Consider the following 22,391-nt stretch of genomic DNA (forward strand, 5'->3'; position numbering starts at 1 on the left):
CCGTTTTAGATAGTACAGACAACACTAGTGTGATATTTTATATGAACAGGCAAGGAAGATCCTGGTCTTCCCTTTCTGCAAGGAAGCTGTCCAACTGGGGAATTGGTCATTCATCACCAAAACTCAGTCCTACACGTCAGGGTCTGCAAAACACTGTAGCAGATAACTCATGTAACTATGGTTATCATTCCAAATGTATTTCACAACTGGGGTCACCCATACATAGATTTGCTTGCCATTGAGAAGAAGAGAAAGTGTCTTTCCATTTGCTCCACAGAATGTTGGAGCCCTGGTTCTCAGACAGACACATTCCTCATCCCTTGGTTTCCTGCGTGGCTGTATGCTTACACTCTGAAACTTCAAAACTCAAGAGTTTTGAGGGGGATCAGATAAGAGTCTGCAGAAATTATTTGTTTAGCACCAGCTGGGCCTAGGCATTACTGGTACCCGGAGCTCCATGAAACTCTTGATTCAACCTCCAATAACATTACTTCTGAGTCCCAACATAGTTTCCTAGCGCAAAAGGAAAAGTCTCCATCCAGACTCAGCCTCTTGCTATCTCAGAGCCTGGACGCTGGTTGGTTAACATAGAACTTGTTCAATAGATATGCAGAACATTCTGATACAAAGTAAAAGGATTGTACCAGAACAGCTGGTGCAGCTAAGTGGAAAAGATTTTCTGTTTAGGCAAAACAGTGTAACCTCTCTCCCATAGAGTCTGTAACCTTTCGCTCAGAGAGGCTGCTATTTTGGAGTATCTTGTCATTAAAAGACACAGTGCTTTCTATAAGCTCTATTAGAGTTCACCCAGGCAACTCTATCAGCACACCATCCACCCATATAGGGTCACACTATATCAGGGGTTCTCAGACTTTTGTACTGGTGACCCCTTTCACAAAGCAAGCCTCTGAGAGAGATCCCCCTTATATATTAAAAACATCTTTTTATGTATTTAACACCATTATAAATGCTGGAGGTGAAGCAGGGTTTGGGGTGGAGGCTGACAGCTTGTGACCCCCCCCCGCATATAATAACCTCATGACCCCCTGAGGAGTTCCGACCCTCAGTTTGAGAACCCTTGCACTATATTTTCACACCCTAAAGTGTCTAAATTCCTTGAAGGCCTAATGTATGCTTCCACTGTTACGGGAACACCCTCTGTCCTGGGATCCAATGTCATTCTAGTTGTATTGATGGCTCTTCCCCTGTGAGCCTACAGGCTAATTGCCAGCTAGAAAGATATTATTTATAAATATAACTTCTGAAAGTTTATTTTTTCAAGTAAGTTTTAAGAGCTGTTCAGTAACTTGACACAGGGTGTGCAGATAATGAATTTTTGCAATATTTATGTGCAATACGATGGAGGGATAAGGGGAAAATACAAGGACAAAAGTATTTCTAAACTAGGTGGTTGTTTTGATGAGAAATGACCTCCACCATTTGATTAGTATGTAAATATAACTTAGCCATATTGCTCAACATGAGCGTTAACAAGAAATAAGTGAGAGTAAGAAAAGATAGATAAAATAGCAATAGCAATACATAGCATTGTTGGGAGAGGAGAGGCCAAAAACTTTAGCTTCCTAAATCTGTGTTTTAGGCACCTAAATTAGTGCGCTGCCTCTTCACAGGAGGAGTTACCCAGTGATTCTGTACTGGTAGAATCTGAGACCTACTTAAGAACTATGCTGAATATTTTTTAAAATATACAAATCAAACTAACTGTTCACATTTCCAAAATACGAACTGCAGGATTTCACTGTACAGTTCGTTGGAAAGCCCCCACCCAACTAGGAGATTATAATAGTCCCAGAGTACAAATGTTTGTTTTAGGTACTTATATGTGCTTCATGATTTTGAATGTATTTATCCCGGAGTAGGGGTTATTATCCCCCATTTTATAGATGTGGAACTGAGGCACCGAGAGACTAAATCACTTGCTCAGTCATACAGGAATTCTGTGTTGGAGCAGGGACTTGAACCTTGATCTTTCAAGTCCTAGGCAAGTACTCTAAACAGCAAAGTACCCTTCTGAATGAAGAGGTCTCAGTTCTTTTGCCATGAAATACAGTTATATAATAGTTCTCTTCTGACTCTGTGTGACAGTTGTCTCCCAAGTGCATTTGTACCCCTATTGGTATGATATTTATTCTGTCAGCCTCTTGTTATATAATACCCAGTCATTCTCAAGTTCAGAGAAAATTGTTATGCAGCTGGAGATGAGTTATATTCATAGTTTGTACTATTAGAAGTAAGCACATTTAAAATACTTTGAAACAGACTTGTGGCAACATTTTATTGCATAAAAACTTTGGATTAATTTTTTAGCACACTCATTTGGGCAAAGCATTTTTAAATAACAAACCACTGTTTATTGGACATTGTAGCCAATGACCTGAAAATGTGCTTCAAAATGACCTGAAAATGTGGCGACTTCTAAATACAAGAATATAAATTGCTGTGGAATAGTATTCAAAAGCTATTTTGTTTTTTTCAGATGCTCTCTTCAGTTGATAAGAGCCAGGAGTTTTTGTTAATCTTTTCCCTTTCTTTCAAAAGCCAGTCCCCTTTTCCTCTTCCTTTTTTTGTTTGTTGGTTTTGTTTGTTCACATTATTGACCTTAATACAGTTGCAAATATACTGATATTTACATTTAAGGCAAGGATAGCATGCTCATTAGCGCTGAACTCTTGCTAACAGAACAATTCTAAATGTAAATATTATGTAAACCAGAAGCTCTCTGAGTTTGAAAAAAGATCCTTTAGGTTGTCCCAATATGTTTTTACTTCAGTAATAGACTGAATTTGAGCTTAGTGCTATTTCCAGTCTGTTAATTGACAAGGTAAATACCTGCTGCTGGGGCATTTGATTAAGCTTTCACAGATTTAAAAGAAACAAACAACCCCGCCCCCCCCCCCCCCCCCCCCCCCCCCCCCCCCCCCCCCCCGCCCAAACCATTGTTACAGTCCCTTTAGATATGAGCTCGAATGGGTTATCCTGGGGCCATTTGTTTGATTCCTTGGAATACATTGTATTTGAACCTGAAAAGGCTTTTAACATCCGAGAACAAGTTAACTATGGAGTCTCTATTAATAACACTGATTAAAACAAAAACCTCTCCTGACTATTTTCACTCATTTTACACAAATAAAAAACAGTTCCTGTTTTACATATCATTTGCATTTTGGCTCCTTCCTGAGGTTGGATGAGTGTCTGACAGTTAACTGAAAAATGGAATAATTCTGTTTATCGGCAAAAGCAAGATTGCAGATACCTACATATTTTTATAGTTTGAGATTGTATTAACTGTAGCTAGGGGATGGAAGCTTTTTATATATGGACAGGTAAATACAGATAGACACACATTTTAAATTCATTGCAGGCTTTTTATTATTATTATTATTATTATTATTTCATTTTTGTGAGCTGTCACTTAAATTAAAAACTACACTTTGACTTAAAACAATTTTGCTCCATTTATTACTTGTATCACTTTAAATCCTATTACAGTACTTCATTTTGGCTCAAGATTTGCTGAAAGCTAGTACCGAAGTGTGACGCAGGTTTTCAGTGCCTTACTGATACAACGCTAAGCAGTCCTGATTAGTGCCAGAGCATTGGGAATGTGAAATGGCTTCTCTGATACTCCCTAGGGCTTGCTCAAGGAGTTTCTTTTAAAAAATGAAATGTTACTCTCCTAGGAGAGTGACCTCATATCATTTGGATTCTGTGGTATTTGTCAATCAGTTGAAAACCAGGTGGAGAGAAAATATTCACTGGGTAGTACTTGGAAACCAATTTCCTAGAAATACACAGTATTTTTTATTTCCTGCATTTGTTTTGGAAGGCTAAACTTTGTATTAGATGACAAGCTAATTCTCCTTAATTAAAATTAGTTTAAAACATTTATTTTAATTGTAGAGGAAAAATGCTGTGTTCATGCCACAGGGTAGAGTGCCTCTTAGGGTAACTTCATGATCCAACACAATTAATGTATTTAGCTATCACAAGGTTGTAAAGAAATTTACCAAGAAATTTAGCTCTGGGCTGAAATCTATAGGCATAACTAAGGGTATGGTCTTAAACCTTTAGTCTAAAATTTGCTGGATGTTAATGATAAAATAATTAAAATGTAGCCAATTCTAATAATCAGTGGAGTTTTTCTGTATTTTCTTTCTACGGTAAATATTTATGCTTGCTTAAGCCTAGGTTCTTTTCTTTATAGAAATGTTACACAATAAAATTGAGATGACAACTCTTGCCTCCATGCCAGTCTCCATGAACCACTTGTTCACATTTTCAAACAAGCACCTTCTTGATTCCTCTTGTGTTGCCCTCAAGCCTGGGAAGTGCTTCTAATAAACATCTGTAAAACCACCTCATTGTCTGCCTTCAGCTCCCTCCTTTTAAACTCTCCAGTGCTGTGAGTCCTAACAAAAAAAATTGACAGTGGTTAGACAGATGATGTATTGAGACCACTGCCTATCATGCTAGCCAATGTTGTGTCATTATTTCCTTGTGCTCCCACTGTCTTTCTGTTGATATCTACGGGGTATGTTTTGTCTTTAACTTGGATTTGTAAGCTCTTTGGGGCATGGACTCTTTATTTTTTCTATTGTATAGTTCAGTAGTGTTCTGGTTCATGACTGCAGCACCTAGATGCTACTGCATTCCAAATAATTAACATGAGTAAACAGTATTCATAAAATTTCCAAAATTATATTTAAGGCTTTATTATTGAAACCTTATGAGAATGGTCTACTTTTTAACAAAAGGTTAAATCCAATCTCTTTAGTGTGATATAGTTCCAAGTTTGAGCTGTAATTCTTTAATGTACCTTCTGTCTCTTCTGTCCTCCAGAGAACGCCGCAGAAGCAGACTTGTGGCTTCTTAACAGTTGCACGGTAAAAAGCCCAGCTGAAGATCACTTCAGAAACTCAATTAAGTAAGTTGCAGTCTTTTTTTTTTCCAAAGAAGCCCAGTAATATTTATCAGTAAAAAGTCTGTGGTTTTAAAGGATACCTATTTTCAACCAAAAAGTAAATCCTCCCCAATGCAGAGCAGAGGTGAAATGTGAGTTTGAATTTAATGATGATCTATCCACCAAGAATAGATTTGTGATTGGTAATGTGGTAATTTTCTAATAGCCGTTTTGGGGATTTGTAAATGTTCAGTAGTACACTCACTGGGGGGAGACAGCCCTCCTGCTACTGCGTAATCCGAGAGTTTCCATATTATTTTTCTAAGAAAGATTTTACAATGTTTTTTTAAATAAAATTTTTTTTAAAGTGGTGTGAATGACTAACCATCTTCCTCTACCCCATTTTTTTTAAATGACCCACAGTGGGTCCCTTTAATTAAATAAAATATGTGTTCCGCAAAATATTTAGAACTATACATTTTGTAATATTTGCATGCAGAGGTGACACATGGTGGGGTATGCAGGGTCACATGCCCTCCCAGATTTGCTGCTTGGCTTGTACTGAGCATGCTCATACGGACTGAGCATGCTCAGTAACGCTGCCGAGGCCAGCTGTCCTTCCTCTGCACTGCTGCTATTAGCAGGTAAGGGTTATCTTTGCTTAAATGTACTTATTATTAAAAACTGGTGAACTGAGGGCCTGTCTTTACATACAGAGTGGTAGCTGTATAAATGGGAGACACTCTCCTGTTGACTTAGCAGTGTCTACGCTGGGGGTTAGGTCCGTATAACTATGTTGCTGAGGGGTGTGAAAAGTCCACATCCTTGAGTGATGTAGTTATACATCTATATGTATCTCTATGGGTTTGTACTGTAAACCTGGCCTAAGTGTTCTATAGTTAACATTGAACTAGTTTTTTGAAAGTATATAGTGTTGTCATCGATCTGTTGGTCCCAGGGTAAGGTCAAAAGACAAGCCTGGGAACTTAAATTCCTTAACTTTGCTAGATACTTAAAACTGTGGACTGAATTTATGGTTTATTACAACAATCTATAACCCACTTAAACCCCAACCCCCAGCCTTTTTTTCGTTCCACACACTGACTGGAGAAGTGTTAACTGACCATTTCACCTTGAATGGTTCCTTGAAATTTGTATTAATTACTTACGCTAAACACTCTGTTCTGCCTTGTATTTAGCTGTGACGCTGATGTTTCCCAGACCTGAAGAAGAGCTCTGTGTAAGCTCAAAAGCTTGTCTCTCTCACAGAAGTTGGTCAAATAAAATATATTATCTTGCCCACCTTGTTACTCTACTCTTCTGAAAGAGATTTTATTTTAATATATAGCATGTCGTGTCAGTGATGCAGAAATGTGGTTTGTGGTGGTAGACTTGTTACCTTTTGAGTTCAGCAAAAGTATAGCTTTGATAAGAATAAATAGAAAACCTGAATGGTCACAATTGTGATGCGTCCAATGTAAGCAAAATGTGTTGTCCTCTATTATTCGTAGCTCTTACCTTTACTAAACAGTCATGTGGATGCTTATGGAATGATTTGTTAGGTGTGGCATGTAGCTTATTGATGATTGTTGAAAATCTAATTGGCAAGAAACACCTAATTCTTACTAAGCAGCTGGCACATTTTGGGGGAGGGAAAAAGAGGGAGCTATATTGAAACTCGCTGCTAGCAGTAGCAGCTTCCCAGTACCGTACCCTGGAAGAGAAACTATTTGCCCATAGTAGGTGGAACAATTAAAATAAAAAGATTCCTCCTGTACCCAACGGAGAAATTAATTTCCCTATTGCCAACGCTGTGTGCTGCAATGAGATTAGCTTTTTGTGTTGCCAAGAAGAACTCTGTTTTCAGAATACCGGTAGTTAGTGTGCTTTGGGTAATAACTACATCTGTATGGCCCCTCCCCCATAAATCGCCCCTATGGTCCAGTCCAGCAGTTCCCAGTCAGGTCTCAGACCTCTGGCCATCACCTGTCTGTGAGCAGGAGTCCTTGTCCCACTCCAGTCTGACCACAGTGTTTTAAGACTGCACGGCCTCCTTACACTGTGATATCACCAGCACGACAATCTGTCTAAAGGCCAGCACCTGTGCTTTGCTTTCTCTCTGAGGGCTATGAAAAGTGTATTGCCAGCAATTACAAGTTACCACACAGCTCTTTCTAAGCAAGCACATATATTCTTAAGGTACAAGCGTTACAGAGAAAACTTGTAAAATAAACGATAAATAGATTTAAACGTACACTAAACATACGAGGAGTCACCCCTCAGTCTTATGGGGTCCTAGTAGGCCAAAGTCTTTTGAATCCTGCAGCAAGGGTTGGGGTCCCTTTGGACAGATGATGTTGTCTGTTTGGTGGATCAGAAAGTAGGCACTGTCAGTTCAAGATCACCATTTTATACCAAAAGCCCTTCCTTTGTCTGTTAAACTTTGAATCAGTATATGCAGACCGCCCCAGAGTGCGGTACCTCGCTAGAGTTGTTTAGTCTGTGTCTTGCTTTAATCACCTCTCACTGTTTTTAGTTCCTGTATAAGCGGTGGTAACCCTCTGTGGAGTAGAACATGATCATACATAAACCATTATGGGCCCTAAAGATATTGCATGTAATGGCAGTTAGTGTGCATTGGGTAATCTTGTGTTGGCCAACTAAACCAAGACAGGATCTTTTCCAGTAAAGTTGTGGTTATCTTTCTATTCCAATTACCATATATCAGAATTGACAATAATGAGGGGGTGTGTTACTGAATAAGCTGGTGAAAGAAAGAGGGACTTAATAATGGTGAATGATGAGAAACGTTTCCTGACCTTTCACTTTTTTTTGCTATATTGATGAGCTCGATTTTGTTTGTAGCAACGATTCCGCCTCTGATAAACAAAACTAAAACATTGTCGTTCTTAGTTGACTCTGTGCAGAGATCCATTCTTTTCTTATAGCTTGTTTTCTGCTTCTTGGTTCTTGACTTTTCCTCATTCTGGGGAAGGAGAACTTCTGCTTCTACAGGATTGTTTTGTAACTGCCACAGACAGTGGATGAGGGAGCCATGTTTCAGAATTTTCATAGATTCATAGAAGATTAGGGTTGGAAGGGACCTCAGAAAGTCATCTAGTCCAACCCCCTGCTCAAAGCAGGGCCAATGTCCAGACAGATTTTTACCCCAGTTCCCTAAATGGCCCCCTCAAGGATTGAACTCTCAACCCTGGGTTTAGCAGGCCAATGCTCAAACCACTGAGCTAACCCTCCCCTTGATGGGGCTGTTCAATATATGTCTCAGATGCATCTCAGAAATGGTTTTATGGAACTTTCTTGTATCTTATGGTGGGAGAATAAAGAAGTGGTGGAGAACTAATGTTTATAAGCATTAGAATCTTTCACGAATAGTCTTCTGAATGTTATAGCAGCAAACTGCGTTAAATTTGGGAGGGTTTTCAGACTAGCTGTTTCTCTATCATGTCAACAGTTCTGTCTGCTAGGTTGCGGTCATGGAGACCTTTGTTTTTTCAGAGTTGTGTAACAAACAGAACATTGACCAGTCTGTGCACTGCCAATGCTGATGTACTTTAAGGGAAACAATTAATCACTCAGCTTGATAAGGTTTGTCTGTCACAAGAAAGATTCTGCAGCTTGGAGCTGAATATTGGATGCTTGACTTTCAACTAAAACACTGAAGGTGCTTTATACAATTCCTAATTTTCATCATACACACACGGTCAAGTTTTATGGCTTCTGCAATAGCATCTCCCATCTGTCTTTTCTTTGCAAATACAGCTTATTGGGAATACCAGTCCCATTGATTCTAATCAGTGGCAGTACATTCCCACTTGTGTGGTTAATTGAGAAATGACTCAAAGGCAGATAACTGACTAAGATTGTATGGCCAAAGATAATGATAGAAATCAACCATGGCATGGCAAGCTGATTACAGAAAGGTATCTGTTTTTTTCTAGGATGCTAATTTGGAGCTTTTCTCTGGCAGGCCATATTATTAACAGTTCACTAAGCTCTATGATAAGAGTCACAAAAGATATGCATATGCTTACAGGAAAGGGGCAAGAATTTTTTTAAAATGGCTAAATGGAAAGATTGAATGGGTTATTTGAGCCAAACAAAGTATACTTCAGAAAATGGAAATCCATCCCAAGAGAAGTCAATAGAAAGGAGCCTAAAACAAGACACACAAAATGTAAACTGGAAATTAGGAGGGACAAGATGGAATTTGAAGAACAAATAGTCAAACACAAGGAAAAAAAAAAGTGACAAGAAATTCTTTAAATATATATAAGCAGATAGTCTGCAAGGAAATTGCTGAATCTGCTTCACATTGATGGCTAGGGAGGAAAGGGAGCAAGAAAAGAGGCTAGAGACATTGCAAAGAAGCTAAATCAGTTAGTGTACTTGCAGTACAATGTGACATCAATCTGTGGCAATAACCCCTAAATTCTGCTGCATTGTTAATTTATTCTGTCACTGTGATATACCCTTCATTCCCAATCTTCAGTGTTCCCCTCAACTCATGATTGTATACATGTGCACACACAACTGTGGCTCATAATTGAAAATACTCATTGGTTTAAAATGTTTCCATAATGTATCAAAAATTGTTCCACTTTCGTAAAAGGAAACCTTGCCTCACCAATCTGTTAGAATTCTTTGAGTACTTGCGTGAGTACTTGAACTTTCAGAAAGCCTTTGACAAGGTCCATCAAAGGGATAAGAGAAAAGGTCCTTTCATAGATCAGTAAATGGTTAAAAAGACAGGAAGCAAAAGGTAGGAATAAATGGTCAGTTTTCAGAATGGAGAGAGGTAAATAGTGGTGTTCCCAAGGGATCTGTACTGGGACCAATGCTCTTCAACATATTCATAAATGATCTGGAAAAAGGGGTAAACAGTGAGGTGCTAAAGTTTGCAGACAATAAATTTCTCAAGATAGGTAAGTCCCAAGCAGACTGCAAAGAGTTACAAAAGGATCTCACAAGACTGGATGACTGGGCAACAAAATGGCCAATGAAATTAAATGATGTTAAATGCAAAGTAATACACATCGGAAAAATCCCAACTATACATACAAAATAATGGGCTCTAAATTACCTGTTACTACACCAGAAAGAGATCTTGGAATCATTGTATATAGTTCTCTGAAAATATCTGCTCAGTGTGTAGTGGCAGACAAAACAGCAAACAGACTGTTAGGAACCATTAGGAGAAGGATAGATGATAAAACAGGAAATATCTTAATGCCACTGTATAAATACATGGTATACTGACACTTGGAAAACTGTGTCCTATCTCAAAAAACATATATTAGAAATGGAAAATGTTCAGAAACGGGCAAAAAAAAAAATGATTAGGTGTATGGAACAGCTTTCATATAAGGGGAGATTAAAAAAACTTGGACTATTCATTTTAGAAAAGAGATAACGGGAAAGGAGGGAATATGATAGAGGTCTATAAAATCATGAATGGTGTGGAGAAGTGATTAAGGAAGTGTTGTTTACTCCTTCACTTAACAAAAGAACCAGCGGTCACCCAAAGAAGATAATACGCAGAAGGTTTAAAGCTAACCAAAGGAACCAGGTCTTTAAACAATGCACAGTCAACCTGTAGAACTTATTGCCAGGGGATGTTGTAAAAGCCAAAACCATATCTGGATTAAAAAAAGAATTAGATAAGTTCCTGAAGGATAGGTTCATCAGTGGCTGTTAGCCAAGATAGTAAAGGATCCAACCCCATGCTTTGGGTGACCCTAGCCTAGGCCTCTGACTGCCAGATGCTGGACGACAAGGGATGGATCAATTGATGATTGCCCTGTTAATTGCTTTGAAGCATCTGGCATTGGCTGCTGTCAGAAGACAGGATATTTGGGTAGATGAACCATTAGTCCTGGCCCAGAATGGACACTTTTATGTTCTTATATTCAAATATTTTCACTACGCTTAATTTTTAATAAAATAATCTTAAAATATATATTTTATAATTTTTAAGGAAAAATATTTAAATCCACCCCAATCTGTAGTATTTTAGTTAGAAATTGGGTAGTAGGCTATGTCTACACTACGGCCCTTACAGCGGCACAGCTGTACTGTCAGCTGCGCCACTGTAAGGTTTCTTGTGTAGTCGTTCTATGCCGGCACGAGAGCTCTCTCCAGTTAAACTACCCCCAGCGAGCGGTGGTAGCTATGTGAGCAGGAGATGCCCTCCCTTTCCACACCAGTGCTTTTGTCAGTGAAACTTATGTCGGGTAGACTTTTTTTTTCACACCCATGACTAAAGTTTTGCCGACAAGTGCTAGTGTAGGGAAAGCCCTAGTTTGGCATTGACTAGTATACTACTATTAAGATTAACTGTGTAAATTCATTCTACCAGGTACGTGATTGCATCATTTTACCATCAGGAAAAAAATCATATGTTAAGTTGTAGTTTACTGAGTTTTAGTTATTCTCTTAAGACCTGATAATCATCAGAAAGCTGCTTTTTTCTGCACTGTTAAGAAAATGATTGATTGAATGGCATTTTTTCTTACTGCAGGAACTTTTTATCACATACCATTATCTCAGTAGTGTTAAAATGAGTAATGAAAACCAACCATCAGCCTCTATTAATATTTCCAAATGTTGAAAGTTAATTCTGTGGATTCATTTTCACAGTGTAGTTACTATTGAACCTCTTGACACAAGTGAATGAGTACTTTAATGAGAGTTTAGTAAGAAACATTGCCCAGCACATCCATTAATCAGATTATATAGAAAGTAAGCCAATTATATTGACACATTTTTGGCATTCATTCAGTTTAATGCAATCAAACTGCCTGTAGATTTGCATTGCCTTTTGGACATCTTGGTCTCAGTTTTGTAAAGAGCTGATCATTGTAGAGTTACTCAGATAGCGTATAGAAGATTGCATAGTAATACATTTCCAGGAAGGACCTACCTGCAGTCCTACAAAAGGAAGGGATAACCTTTTTGTTCTTTGTGAAGGACCCATCTGCCAGTCTGTAATGGTTTATCTTCTGTACTGCAGTCTGGAGCAATTGTTGGATCTAATCCAGCAGCCTCTGGAATACGCTACGTGTTCTGACTCCCCTTCACTGGACAACCACGGTTGGACTGAACTCTTTCTGAAGTATCAAATAAACTTTGGTCACAATTTTCAAATGTGGATGTCTTAAATTAATCCTCTAATTCCACTTTAAGCACCTAAATAAATGGTGGGATTTTCAGAGGCGCTGAGCATCTACAAAAGTGATTTCAGAGGATGTTGTGGGTGCTTAGTACATCAGAAAATCAGGGCAGTAAATTTTATGATGTGGATATTAAGGACATAATTTTCAAAATTAGATATGCACAATTTTTCACATAATTTGTATATAAATTGGGTAAATGCTCATACAAGTATCCAGTTATGTGCTGCCTAGTCACTTGAGCACAGTTTTTGTGTGCTTTTTTACGTGTGCTATTTTGAAAATCAAGAGGGTCAGTAGTTATAGTTAGATTTTTGAGTGTTAAGCAGTGTAGAAAATGCCTTACCATCACTCATTGGGTTTCAGTTGTCCCCTGTTATGTCCTTTTTTGTCAGGATGGATATGACTGAAAGGATTTTAAAATGCAATGTTTAAAAAAGGCTTTGCAAAATGTTAATTAAAATATATGTATGTATTTTGTAGTTTGTTTATATATAAAGTGCCTCTGAAAATGTCAATTAAAATTGCTCTGCTAATCAAAATGCCTAAGTGCCATAATGTCTCAGATGTGGTTTGTTTTTTCTTCAGTCAAGCTTACCTGAATGCATTTAAGTAACTTCACATTGTTTGGAGGCAGACAGTACTAAAGAGTTTGTGATAGTTGATGAATACCTAATGTCTTTGTAACAATTGTTAAGGCTTTCTGCATTTTTTAAAAAGAGGGAACTTGGAAATAACTGACACTTATTTTGTATTCTGTTTATCCTGGAAAACCAGACATTGTATCTTGAATAAAGATCTGTATGTTATTCTAGGAGCTATCAAATATCTGAATATGTACAGAATTTTCTTCTGGCATCCCAGCTGATGTTATCAGTATTTTTTTTCATCCTATAGTCTGACATCTCAATTAATCATAACTGAAAGACATTTTAGGGAATGGAATTTGTTTTCCTTCACAGACCACTGCATTATTGCATGCTCTCTTGTGCCATCTGCTGATTGGGCCTAATAAAGCATAACTCCTGCCTGGATTAGCTCGCCAGGTTGGGACAAATCATTTTATAGACTGGAGTTTATCTGATCGCAGAGACAAACTGAGGCACTGAAAATCACTGGTCACTTTTGAAAAGGTAGGTCTTTGTTGTAGCTTCCCCTCACCCTCATACACAGCTACTCTTCTATGTATTTCAGTTTGGACCTACATAAGGAAAGCACCTATTACAGACTCTGGGCAACTTGCACATATCTTCCAAATCATACAGATTTTCAGTGTCTCGTGATCTAGAGGTAGCCTATGGTAGTCTATAGTACTCTTTGATTGATAACTTTGGAATGAAGTTCTATACCTTTAACCCTGTCTTTCAGGAGTAGTGACCAGAATGTATCTGAAGTCGTGGGTTGGTATTGTAATAATTCAGATCCACTTGAATTATTATTGTGCCTATATTCACAGAATAGACTGGAATTTCTGGAAAAAATGAAATGGATGAAATGTGTGCACATGCAGTATGAAATTAACATTGATTGGGTGGAAAGTCAGGCAATTCAGAGTAAAAGCTGCAATTATCCTTAATTAGACTTGTGTGTGGTATGATGTCAGTTATTTTCCTGCGGCCAATCCTAGGGAGTGTGTGTCTGGATTCTCTTTCTTCTGGCTGTCATTTTGACATCTTTTGGGCGGGGGAAGATGGATCAGCAGTAATGTTATTCATATTTCCTCTCTTTTCATAAAAGATTTTACTTTTTAAAATCGTGTTCCTTGAAGAGCTTTCTATTATACTGTGATGCTTCATTGCAAGTCCTTTCAGATGGTTATTTGTATTTCTGAATCAAAACCAGGGAATAGTTTAGGATGTTTTTCATTCCTAATAGAAAGTATGGAGGTCAAGACTGCCCTGCGTCCCTCTCTTTCTGCTTAGACTATCTCTTCTATTCTGGGTTGGCTCCAAGACATTACTCTTTATTTTAGTGCACTTTAGAGCAGTCTGTAATAACAATAATATTGATGTAATATGTAGGAATGACAAATGTTTAGAAGATTATCTGATCTTACCTGTTATGATGTCAACTTAATTTTCTTTAAAATATAAAATTAAGGGTGCCATTTAAAGGTGATCTAAAAAGGATTTTATAAAACTAAATTTGTGCCCTTGTTTGCTTCCTTTTAATACATAAAAAAGACTAGAGCCCTGCCTGCTGTTTTTTCTGAAATGAGCTCTAATTTTTCTTTTTTTTTTAAAGAGAAAAGCTCTGCTGATTTTCTGCCTTACAAATACAAGAAGTTTCATGTCTTGGGACTCTGTGGTTTTGCTAAAGGATCTTCTTGGTAGCCTTAGAACCTTTGTTGAGATGTTTATACAGAGGAAGAGAAGATGGTCCAGTGGTTAGCCTGGAACTCATGAGTCCTGGATTCAATTCCCTCATTCTACCAAGGACTTCCTGTGTGATTGTAGGCCACTGACTGTCTCTGTGCCCAAGTTCCCCATGGGTATAATTGTACTCACAAGGGTGTTGTGAGGATAAATATATTAGACTTTGTAGTGCTCAGGTACTGGGAATGGGAGTTATATAAGTACCAAAAATAGATAGATATCTGTCACTTTATTTGAGGGTGAATAATAAAAATGCTTATTAAGCATTGGTATACACTTTAAAACACCATGTGCCCAACCCTGCTCAGAGGAGGTCTAGATAAAATGCTTGAAGCTGTCTGTGCCCTGACTGTCCTAGAGCTCATACTGCTCATACTGGTGAAGGGACCAGTGGGAAAATTTATGAAAAAGTCTAACATAAACGAAGACTCACTTGTTCTGCTGTCCACCTCTTGACTCAAGTGATGGCTTAACTCTTGTACATCATAAAGAAACAAGGGCACAAATGCATTTTTTTAAATACTTTCTAGGTCACCTTTAACAATCATGCAAATGAGTTAAAATATAATAGGAAAACGTAAGCCATATAAATTATTATTACAGCGTTGTTGATAGAGAGCCATTTGATGGCTCTTACAGCTTCCACACATGCACATATAAAGGAACATATACATACACATATAAAGCCATCAGATGGTTCTCTCAGTCATATACATTTATAATGCTTATGTTCTTTACTACACCAGCTCTGCCTTGAACTCAGTCTACAATCCTGTCGTCAAATTCATAAAGGAAATACATCTTTTTTGTACGGTCATAGATTCTAGTGAGGGCTCTCTCCCGGCTTCCCATTAGCACTGCTGTGAGGGGAAGCCAAATCCCAGTGCTCTGGATCCCTGGGGTGTCTTAAGGTTTTGGAGGCACAGCAAGCTGCAAAAATTCTATTAATCTACTGTGTAGCTGTAGTTGGAGGTAGGGAGAGTAAGTATATTTAGCGTTTGAGACCTAAAAACTTGTTCAGAGATAATAGATAAGAATAAACTGCTACTGCTTACCTTCCTTACAAATGAAAGTAACTTTCAGAAAAGCCTTCTTTATTGTGAATATCTTTGCGTAATGTGTATAATTCATCACCATACATTTCTGTATGGCTCCACTAAGGAAAAAAATGAGCCCCACATGGAATTAGAATAACATTACTAATTCTTTTAAAAAATCTTTAAAGATTGTTTTCTTTTATTAATAAATTTGGTGTAATAACTATATTTTGATTTACATTTTTTTCACAGTAAATTGTAAGCAGTGGAGAATTGTTAGAAGAGGGAGCATAAGCTGTTCAAAGCTTGGTTCCTGCTTATGTTATAGCTCAGTTTAGCACAAAAGGATTATTTCCATTGCATTTTTATGAGAAATGCCACGAGCATGCTTTTTATTGTATTTTATAGGGATGCAAAATTGCCTTGAGGCTCAGTGTTCAGGGTAGAGATGAACATTTACGTTGATAGAACAGCTCCAAGGATGAGTTGTAGTAGTGAGTACTTAGACTCCTCATTCCCCTCCTCCCACCCACAGGGGAAAAAGTTCCTTTTCAGAAGTCCAAAAGACTGTTGGAGGCTCTGAAGCTGGAAGAATCTGCGTGATGAGTTTTTTAGAGCAGAAGTCAACTTTAAATGTTCTTTTTAACTGAAGTTTCTGGCAATGTCATTACTAGTTCTACCCCTTCATTATTCTAGAAGGGCTTGGTTAAAATCCTTGATCCTCCAAAGGCACAAGCACTCCTACATTCAGAAAGGCTTTGGTAGAAACCCACACTGCATTCTTTGTGGGAGGAGAGAGACTCTTCCCCAGTATACAGGAGTTGACATAAATCTTTTAAGAGTCCCATTGAGCCAGTTCTCTGGAGCCCTCATAGTGTCTCTGTATGCAGTGTTCAGATCAGAACATATCCTAAGAAGCCCTGAGACACACAAATAGAAAAGCCTGTTTGAGTCTTGCATTGTTTGACGTATGAAAGTCTTGCTTGTAGGATATAATTTACATATAGCAGTTTCATTTTTACTGTCAGAAGAGACTGCAGAGACCTAAGCACTTAACTAAATTTTAGCTAATTATGGTATTTGAAATGAAATTCATGATGTAATGTGATTGCATTTTTTTTTAAATCAGGTATAAGATTTTGGGTATAATCTATACATGTATCAACTGCTTTTAAACACTTGACTGTTTCTTTAGTTATGATATGTATCACTATGCAGTAAAGATGTTTCTTCAAACTTTCCAGAAAAAAACCCAACAAATTTGTGTGTTGCTCCTAAGTTTTCCATTCAGAGTAGCTATGATTATGCATGCCACAGACTAGGCTAATGTGAATACTTTTAAGTATTTATGCTGTTTGTTTACTATTTGGACAAAGAGAACAGACTAGTCAGTTTCACTGTTACCTAGTTGATTTCTAGCTCAGGGTATGGCTACACTTGCAGAGTTTTTGCGCTGTAAGTTTCACCAGTGAAAGAAAAGTGCTGGTTTGTGCACTCACTTAATTCCTCAGGTGTCAGAGAGTGTTTACACTAGCAGCACTTCCGTCTTGGATGAGAGCAGAGCTGTAGGGCAGCTATCCCATAGTTCAGCTCTCTTGATAGGTCTTGTGGGAAGGGAGTGGTGAGCGGAAGGCATTCTGGGTCCCTGCTCAGTGCCCCATGCAGCACTGCTTCATGTCCCAGCAGCCATCAACTGTGAAAATTTAAATTGACACAAATCTTAAAAAAAAAAAAAAAAAAAAAAGCCCTGGTGACTGGCTGCTTTCCCTGCCACATTTACAAGCAAAGGGAAAGGAAATTTCAAACTTCCCAGGCTTACATGGGGAGGGGCGGACATCCGTTTACCTGGCTTCAGAGAAGCGGAAATGCTGGCCAGAGTGGTCACTTTTAAAACTGTGGGATATCCTTTGGAGGCCAAAAGATGTTTACACCGGTAGAAGGTGTCTTCACTTTCACAACAGCGCAAAAAGAACAGTGGTAAGAGCTGTATGTCTATTGTGAAGGTGGTTTTCTTTCACCACAAAAAATCATTAACAAGTGTAGACACTCCCACGGTTTTAGTGCAAAAAAGGGACATTTTGCACTTAAATGGCAAGTGTAGACATAGCCTCAGTTCTAAATATTGCTATGTCTGGGTTGCAAATGCTGCAGGGAAAAGTTTATTTTAAAACAAATTTTCATTGGACCAAAAAACTTCATAGAACCATTTCTATTGATCTTGTAAAAAGTTTGCAAAGAAAAGTGTTCATGGGACATGAACATTGCAGATGAAGATCTTCATGTTAAATTCAGATGAGAAGAATCTTTTAGCTTCATGCTGAAGTGGAATGTAGAGTACTTTTATGATAGGTGAAGCCGGTCACTGAGAGGCCAGCAAAACCAAACAAATATCATGTGTTCTGCAGCGCAAATGACAATGGAAGGGAATAGAGAGCGAGTTTTGATCATGTTATCTTATTAATCCTATATGCAATCTTGTTATTGAATAGATAATTGTCCAAATGGAGGTCAGTTTTATCTTTTGGCCGTTGTATGAGTAATTATTCATTTTAATTTTATCACATGATCACTATATAAATGAAAAGCAAGGTGTTCAGGTGATGAGCCCTGTGTAAAATACATAGTTAAGTTCATTAGATATGTAAGGTACCATAAAAAAATTTGTTGCACCCTGAGGAAAAATGTTTTGGCTAGGGCTGTTTGACAGTGCCTAGAAATGTCACAGTTACTTTACAAGTAAATAGGAAACTCTGGTTTGCTATGATCACTATTGATGAGTATGAGGAGATATGTCTTTTTACATTATAAAGGAAGGGATGCTGGGGAGGAAAACCAAAGTTTATATTATATTTTTTGGTTAAATAACTGTTATCTAATCATTGTTTTCAGTGGATATCTGAAGAGCTGTATTAGTCAATAAAAGATACTATCATCCAGGTATTAAGTTTCTGGGGTTTGTTAGTTTATTTTAGATTATTCCTTCTCCTACAACCATATCCGGTATATAAAAAAGTTAAAAGTTGCTGAAATGAGGTTACAAAATGCATGAAGTGCTTTAAGAGAAGAAAGTAAAGCGTTGAGTGTTTTTTCCCCCTTTTATCTTCTAAACACTGAAATTAAGATGATGATGAACTGCATGGTTAAATGTGCCACATGACTGACTTCTGAAAAGAAGGTTTGAGTCTATGTTATAGATTTGTGCACTCTTGTTTAATGTTTAACAGGAAAAAAAATCACTGGGTTGAGTTAAAAGAATAGGGCCTTTTAAAACTAGATTTTAAACTCTGTTTTTAGGTGTGGTAATCTTTAACATGAACACACTGAGTGCTGCTTTTAATAGCTAAAGTTATTGCTGAAGTAATGGTCTTTTGGTGGTGGTGCAATGGTCTTAAAGTTCTATTCCTCAAGCTATTGACACTTTAGAAGAACTTGGATTAACCAGTAGAGTTTTTCAGATTTTCCTTCAGCTACCTGTCTGATCTTCAATGGCTAAAGATTTTTCTGACAGATTCTTGGAGAAAAAACAAAATACAAGGACATCAGAGATTAATTCTACCCCCTGACCTTGTATCGCTCAGTCTGAATATTTGAATTGTGAGCTGTGGCTGTGGTTTCTTAGTTACACAGGCTGTTGGAGCATCAATGTGTTGCAAACATTGTTTACAGACCCTACAAATCAGATAAGTTTATTGTGTATACAAAATAGACTTTTTGAAAAAAATAAATGGAAATAAATTACAGTCCGGTGATAACTGGTGCACAGTAACTCTAAACTTTTGACCCTGAAACTTTGGGTTGTTGAATGAGAACGATTTGTATAGTACTTGATCCTTGTTCCTGTTCACTCCAAATGAAGACCAAAATACACTAATACTTTTTACAAAACTCTAAAATAAAAATATTGTAACAATGAACAGCTATCCTTAAATCATTCTTAAAATTGCATTTCACAAAATAACTTAATAAATGAAAGCTAAGTAATATTCTTTCTGAATTAATTACTATTATTTTACTGTTAAAAGACAGAAAACCCCACGTACAATAGCATATTTTAATTATTTATGGACTCCTTCCAATAGCAATCAATTTTAAAAAGTACAGCAAAAGTAAATTTCAGGTTTCCTCAGTGTTTCTCAAACTGTATTCTGCCAAGCACTTACTAGCTGTTTGTGGAATCCTTGCTGGTCATATATGGTGCTGGCTACTCCTTTTTTCTCAGACCAGTGAGAAGGTTCACCAGGAATTGCTGGCAGAATCAGAGCCAGAAGATGCCAAAGAGGCCAGAGTTACTTCTAGGGAAAGGGGGACAGAACTGGAAACTGGGCAGAGAGGAGGTGTCAGGTGAGTTTAGAGCAGATGTGTGATTGGGAGAATAGTTGAAAGGGGATGGGGGAGAGAGGTGTGGGATTCGTTTTTAAAAAAAAAAAAGAAACCAATTTGATAATGTTAACTGTACCAAGTATACCAGGAATTGTTGCCGTCCCAAAGATTGTATGGTATTGAGAGTTGAAGGCTTGTGGAAAGTGTGATCAGTGAGACTCTTAAGAAGTGGACTACACTGAGATAAAGTTAGAGGGTCCTTGCTTTAAAAATAATTGTCCAGAAATAATTCAGATTGGTTAGTTAAACTGTGGTGAGTCTCTAAACTGCACCTTAGAATCATACAGTATTTAGGTAAAACCTTTCAGATTTGAGTTGCGGTTTTTAGCCTAAGAAAGCTTCCACTTAGATTTTATTGAATCAAACATTTCCTAAAAGTATAAAGATGAAACAGTTAATATCCTCACTTCAGTTTACAGTATTTAGGAAAGATGCAGGTTAAAACCCTTGGATATAAATTGTCACAAAATAGCTCTCAATATCTATCTCCAATAACTTAAAAGGATAACAATGGTTCACTCTTTTTTCACAAGAAAACAAGTTAAACATAGCAGATTATAAATTCTTGGTGCCTTTCCTTCTCAAATAATTTTTCCAACCCTAAGGTCACTCTTCAAATAAAGAATAAAAAGAAGAAAAAAAATAGTTTTACCATTTACATGCACTTGAAATCCCAAGAGGGAGGGGAAGGCCCCCCAAGATGTGGGCAGGCAGCCTGACTCACATGGAAGGTGGCAGGGCTTAAGGAATGGGATATGGGTTTCCCAGCTTAATGTTGCTTTGATGGCTTTGCTCAATTCTGAGAAGTTTTTCTGAGGAAGAATGATCTCTATCTTCTTCTGTATCTGCTTTGATGCCATTCTAACAGTAGGGAGACACGGTGAGGGAAATAATAAAACAATGATAAAAACTAGTGCTGCCTTAAACCAAGAAAAGTTATTTCCCAGATTGACTTCCTGAGATCTATCAGTGAAATATACGAGCAACTAAAAGGCTCTGAAAATGAAAGAGTTGTTTACAGCTAACAGATAAGCAAGACCAAAAGGGGAGAAAAATCAAGTGGGAGTTGGGGGAACCATCCCTGGTAAGTGGCCAAGAGAGGCAGCAAGAGCAAGGAGAGAGGAGGGACTTCTCTTTGAGCTCCCAGATATTGCTCCCAGTGGCAGAGGTGACCATTGTAAGGGCCTCACTAGCAACAGAAATTTCATTTTAAGTAGTTTAAAATAATTTAAAAATAATTTTATAGATTACCACCATATAAGGACTAGAAATACTATATCAACAATTACAGAGATTATCTATATTTCTCTAAAGAAAAAGTGATTTATACAAGAATACAGACGTCATATTACCTTTCTAAATATAATTTGCTTTTCAGAATGATTCTCCCCACACATCCTAGGAAATGTTGTTTATGGCTGTTTTCTTAAACTGAAATGCAGCTCTGTATTTACCCAGACTTGCTTTGATTTTTTTAATATATCGTTCCCATTAATGTTCAAATTCTCTACAGTTCCTTTAAAGCTATTAGTCATCTACTTTAACTGCCATCTCAGGGAATTTACCTCTTTATTGTTGATGAAATAAAACCTGTATTTCCCCTCAGTGGTCTAGCAAGGGCGCACATTGTCAGGCTTCCAGCTCTCCAGCCATGCTGTTTTGGGTGGAGACCCATTGCTCTTTCCGTTCTGACCAAGGTATTTCCAGGCGCAGTTTCCTGCCATCATTGTATTGATCCCAGCGCAGACAGGTTGCCTAAGGACATCTTCTTGCTTTCCCTTAGAGATGGTTAGTTAACAGGTGCAATTGCTATTTTAGTCTTGCAGTAAAAGCAATACAGAGAAAACATTAAAACCAATAAAAGAACTTATGTACATGCTAATAAGCTTACCAGACATCACCCCAATTCTAACATGAATTCTGGCAGAAGCAGTCCTTCAGTACCCTTTAAAGGGATTTCCTTTGTGGTCACAGGTTCATCACAGTCTCAGCTCAGAACTAGCACAGTCTTAGAGGAACTTAGTAGCCTGTATCTTTCCAATCCTTCCTCAAGTATTGAGACCCACCATGAACTGGGGAGTTGTCTGTTTTGCTGGATCAGGAAAACCAGACTGTTGGTCCCTGGAGAATCCAGATTGAACTACTATATGTGTACCTCAGGAGGGGGTGAGTTGCTTCAGAGGAATTATATATGCATCCCTCTCCTACTAAAGAAGATGCATACAATTCTACAATAACAAATACCTAATTACATTTTTAATACTATGGAGCCCAAAAGTATTAAAACTAATTCAATAAAGTTTAACTTAATTCTGTAAAATTCATTCAGGATATTGTGGGAAATTATCTGTCTGTCACAGTCAGATTCGTCTATTGATGCCTTCATTCTTATTTGAGCAGTTTCTGATAATGCAGCGATATCTGCTTTTCACATGGTTTTCAGGTTTGCCATCATCAAGGTGAAGTTCTGATCCTCTGCTGCTAACAT

General features: G+C 37.7%; 1 protein-coding gene across 3 annotated transcripts in view; it reads left to right on the forward strand.

Annotated features, from left to right (window-relative positions):
• Positions 1–22,391, forward strand: part of CDKAL1 (CDKAL1 threonylcarbamoyladenosine tRNA methylthiotransferase) — a 626,106-nt gene that overhangs the window by 110,616 nt on the left and 493,099 nt on the right. For all 3 annotated transcript variants that reach the window (XM_032776978.2, XM_075062869.1, XM_032776979.2), the window contains exon 5: positions 4,861–4,945. In XM_032776978.2, the coding sequence (XP_032632869.1) occupies positions 4,861–4,945 (85 nt within the window). The remainder of the gene's footprint in view (positions 1–4,860; positions 4,946–22,391) is intronic.

The sequence above is a fragment of the Chelonoidis abingdonii genome, chromosome 2 (assembly GCF_003597395.2).
Source record: "Chelonoidis abingdonii isolate Lonesome George chromosome 2, CheloAbing_2.0, whole genome shotgun sequence".
Taxonomy (NCBI): domain Eukaryota; kingdom Metazoa; phylum Chordata; order Testudines; family Testudinidae; genus Chelonoidis; species Chelonoidis abingdonii.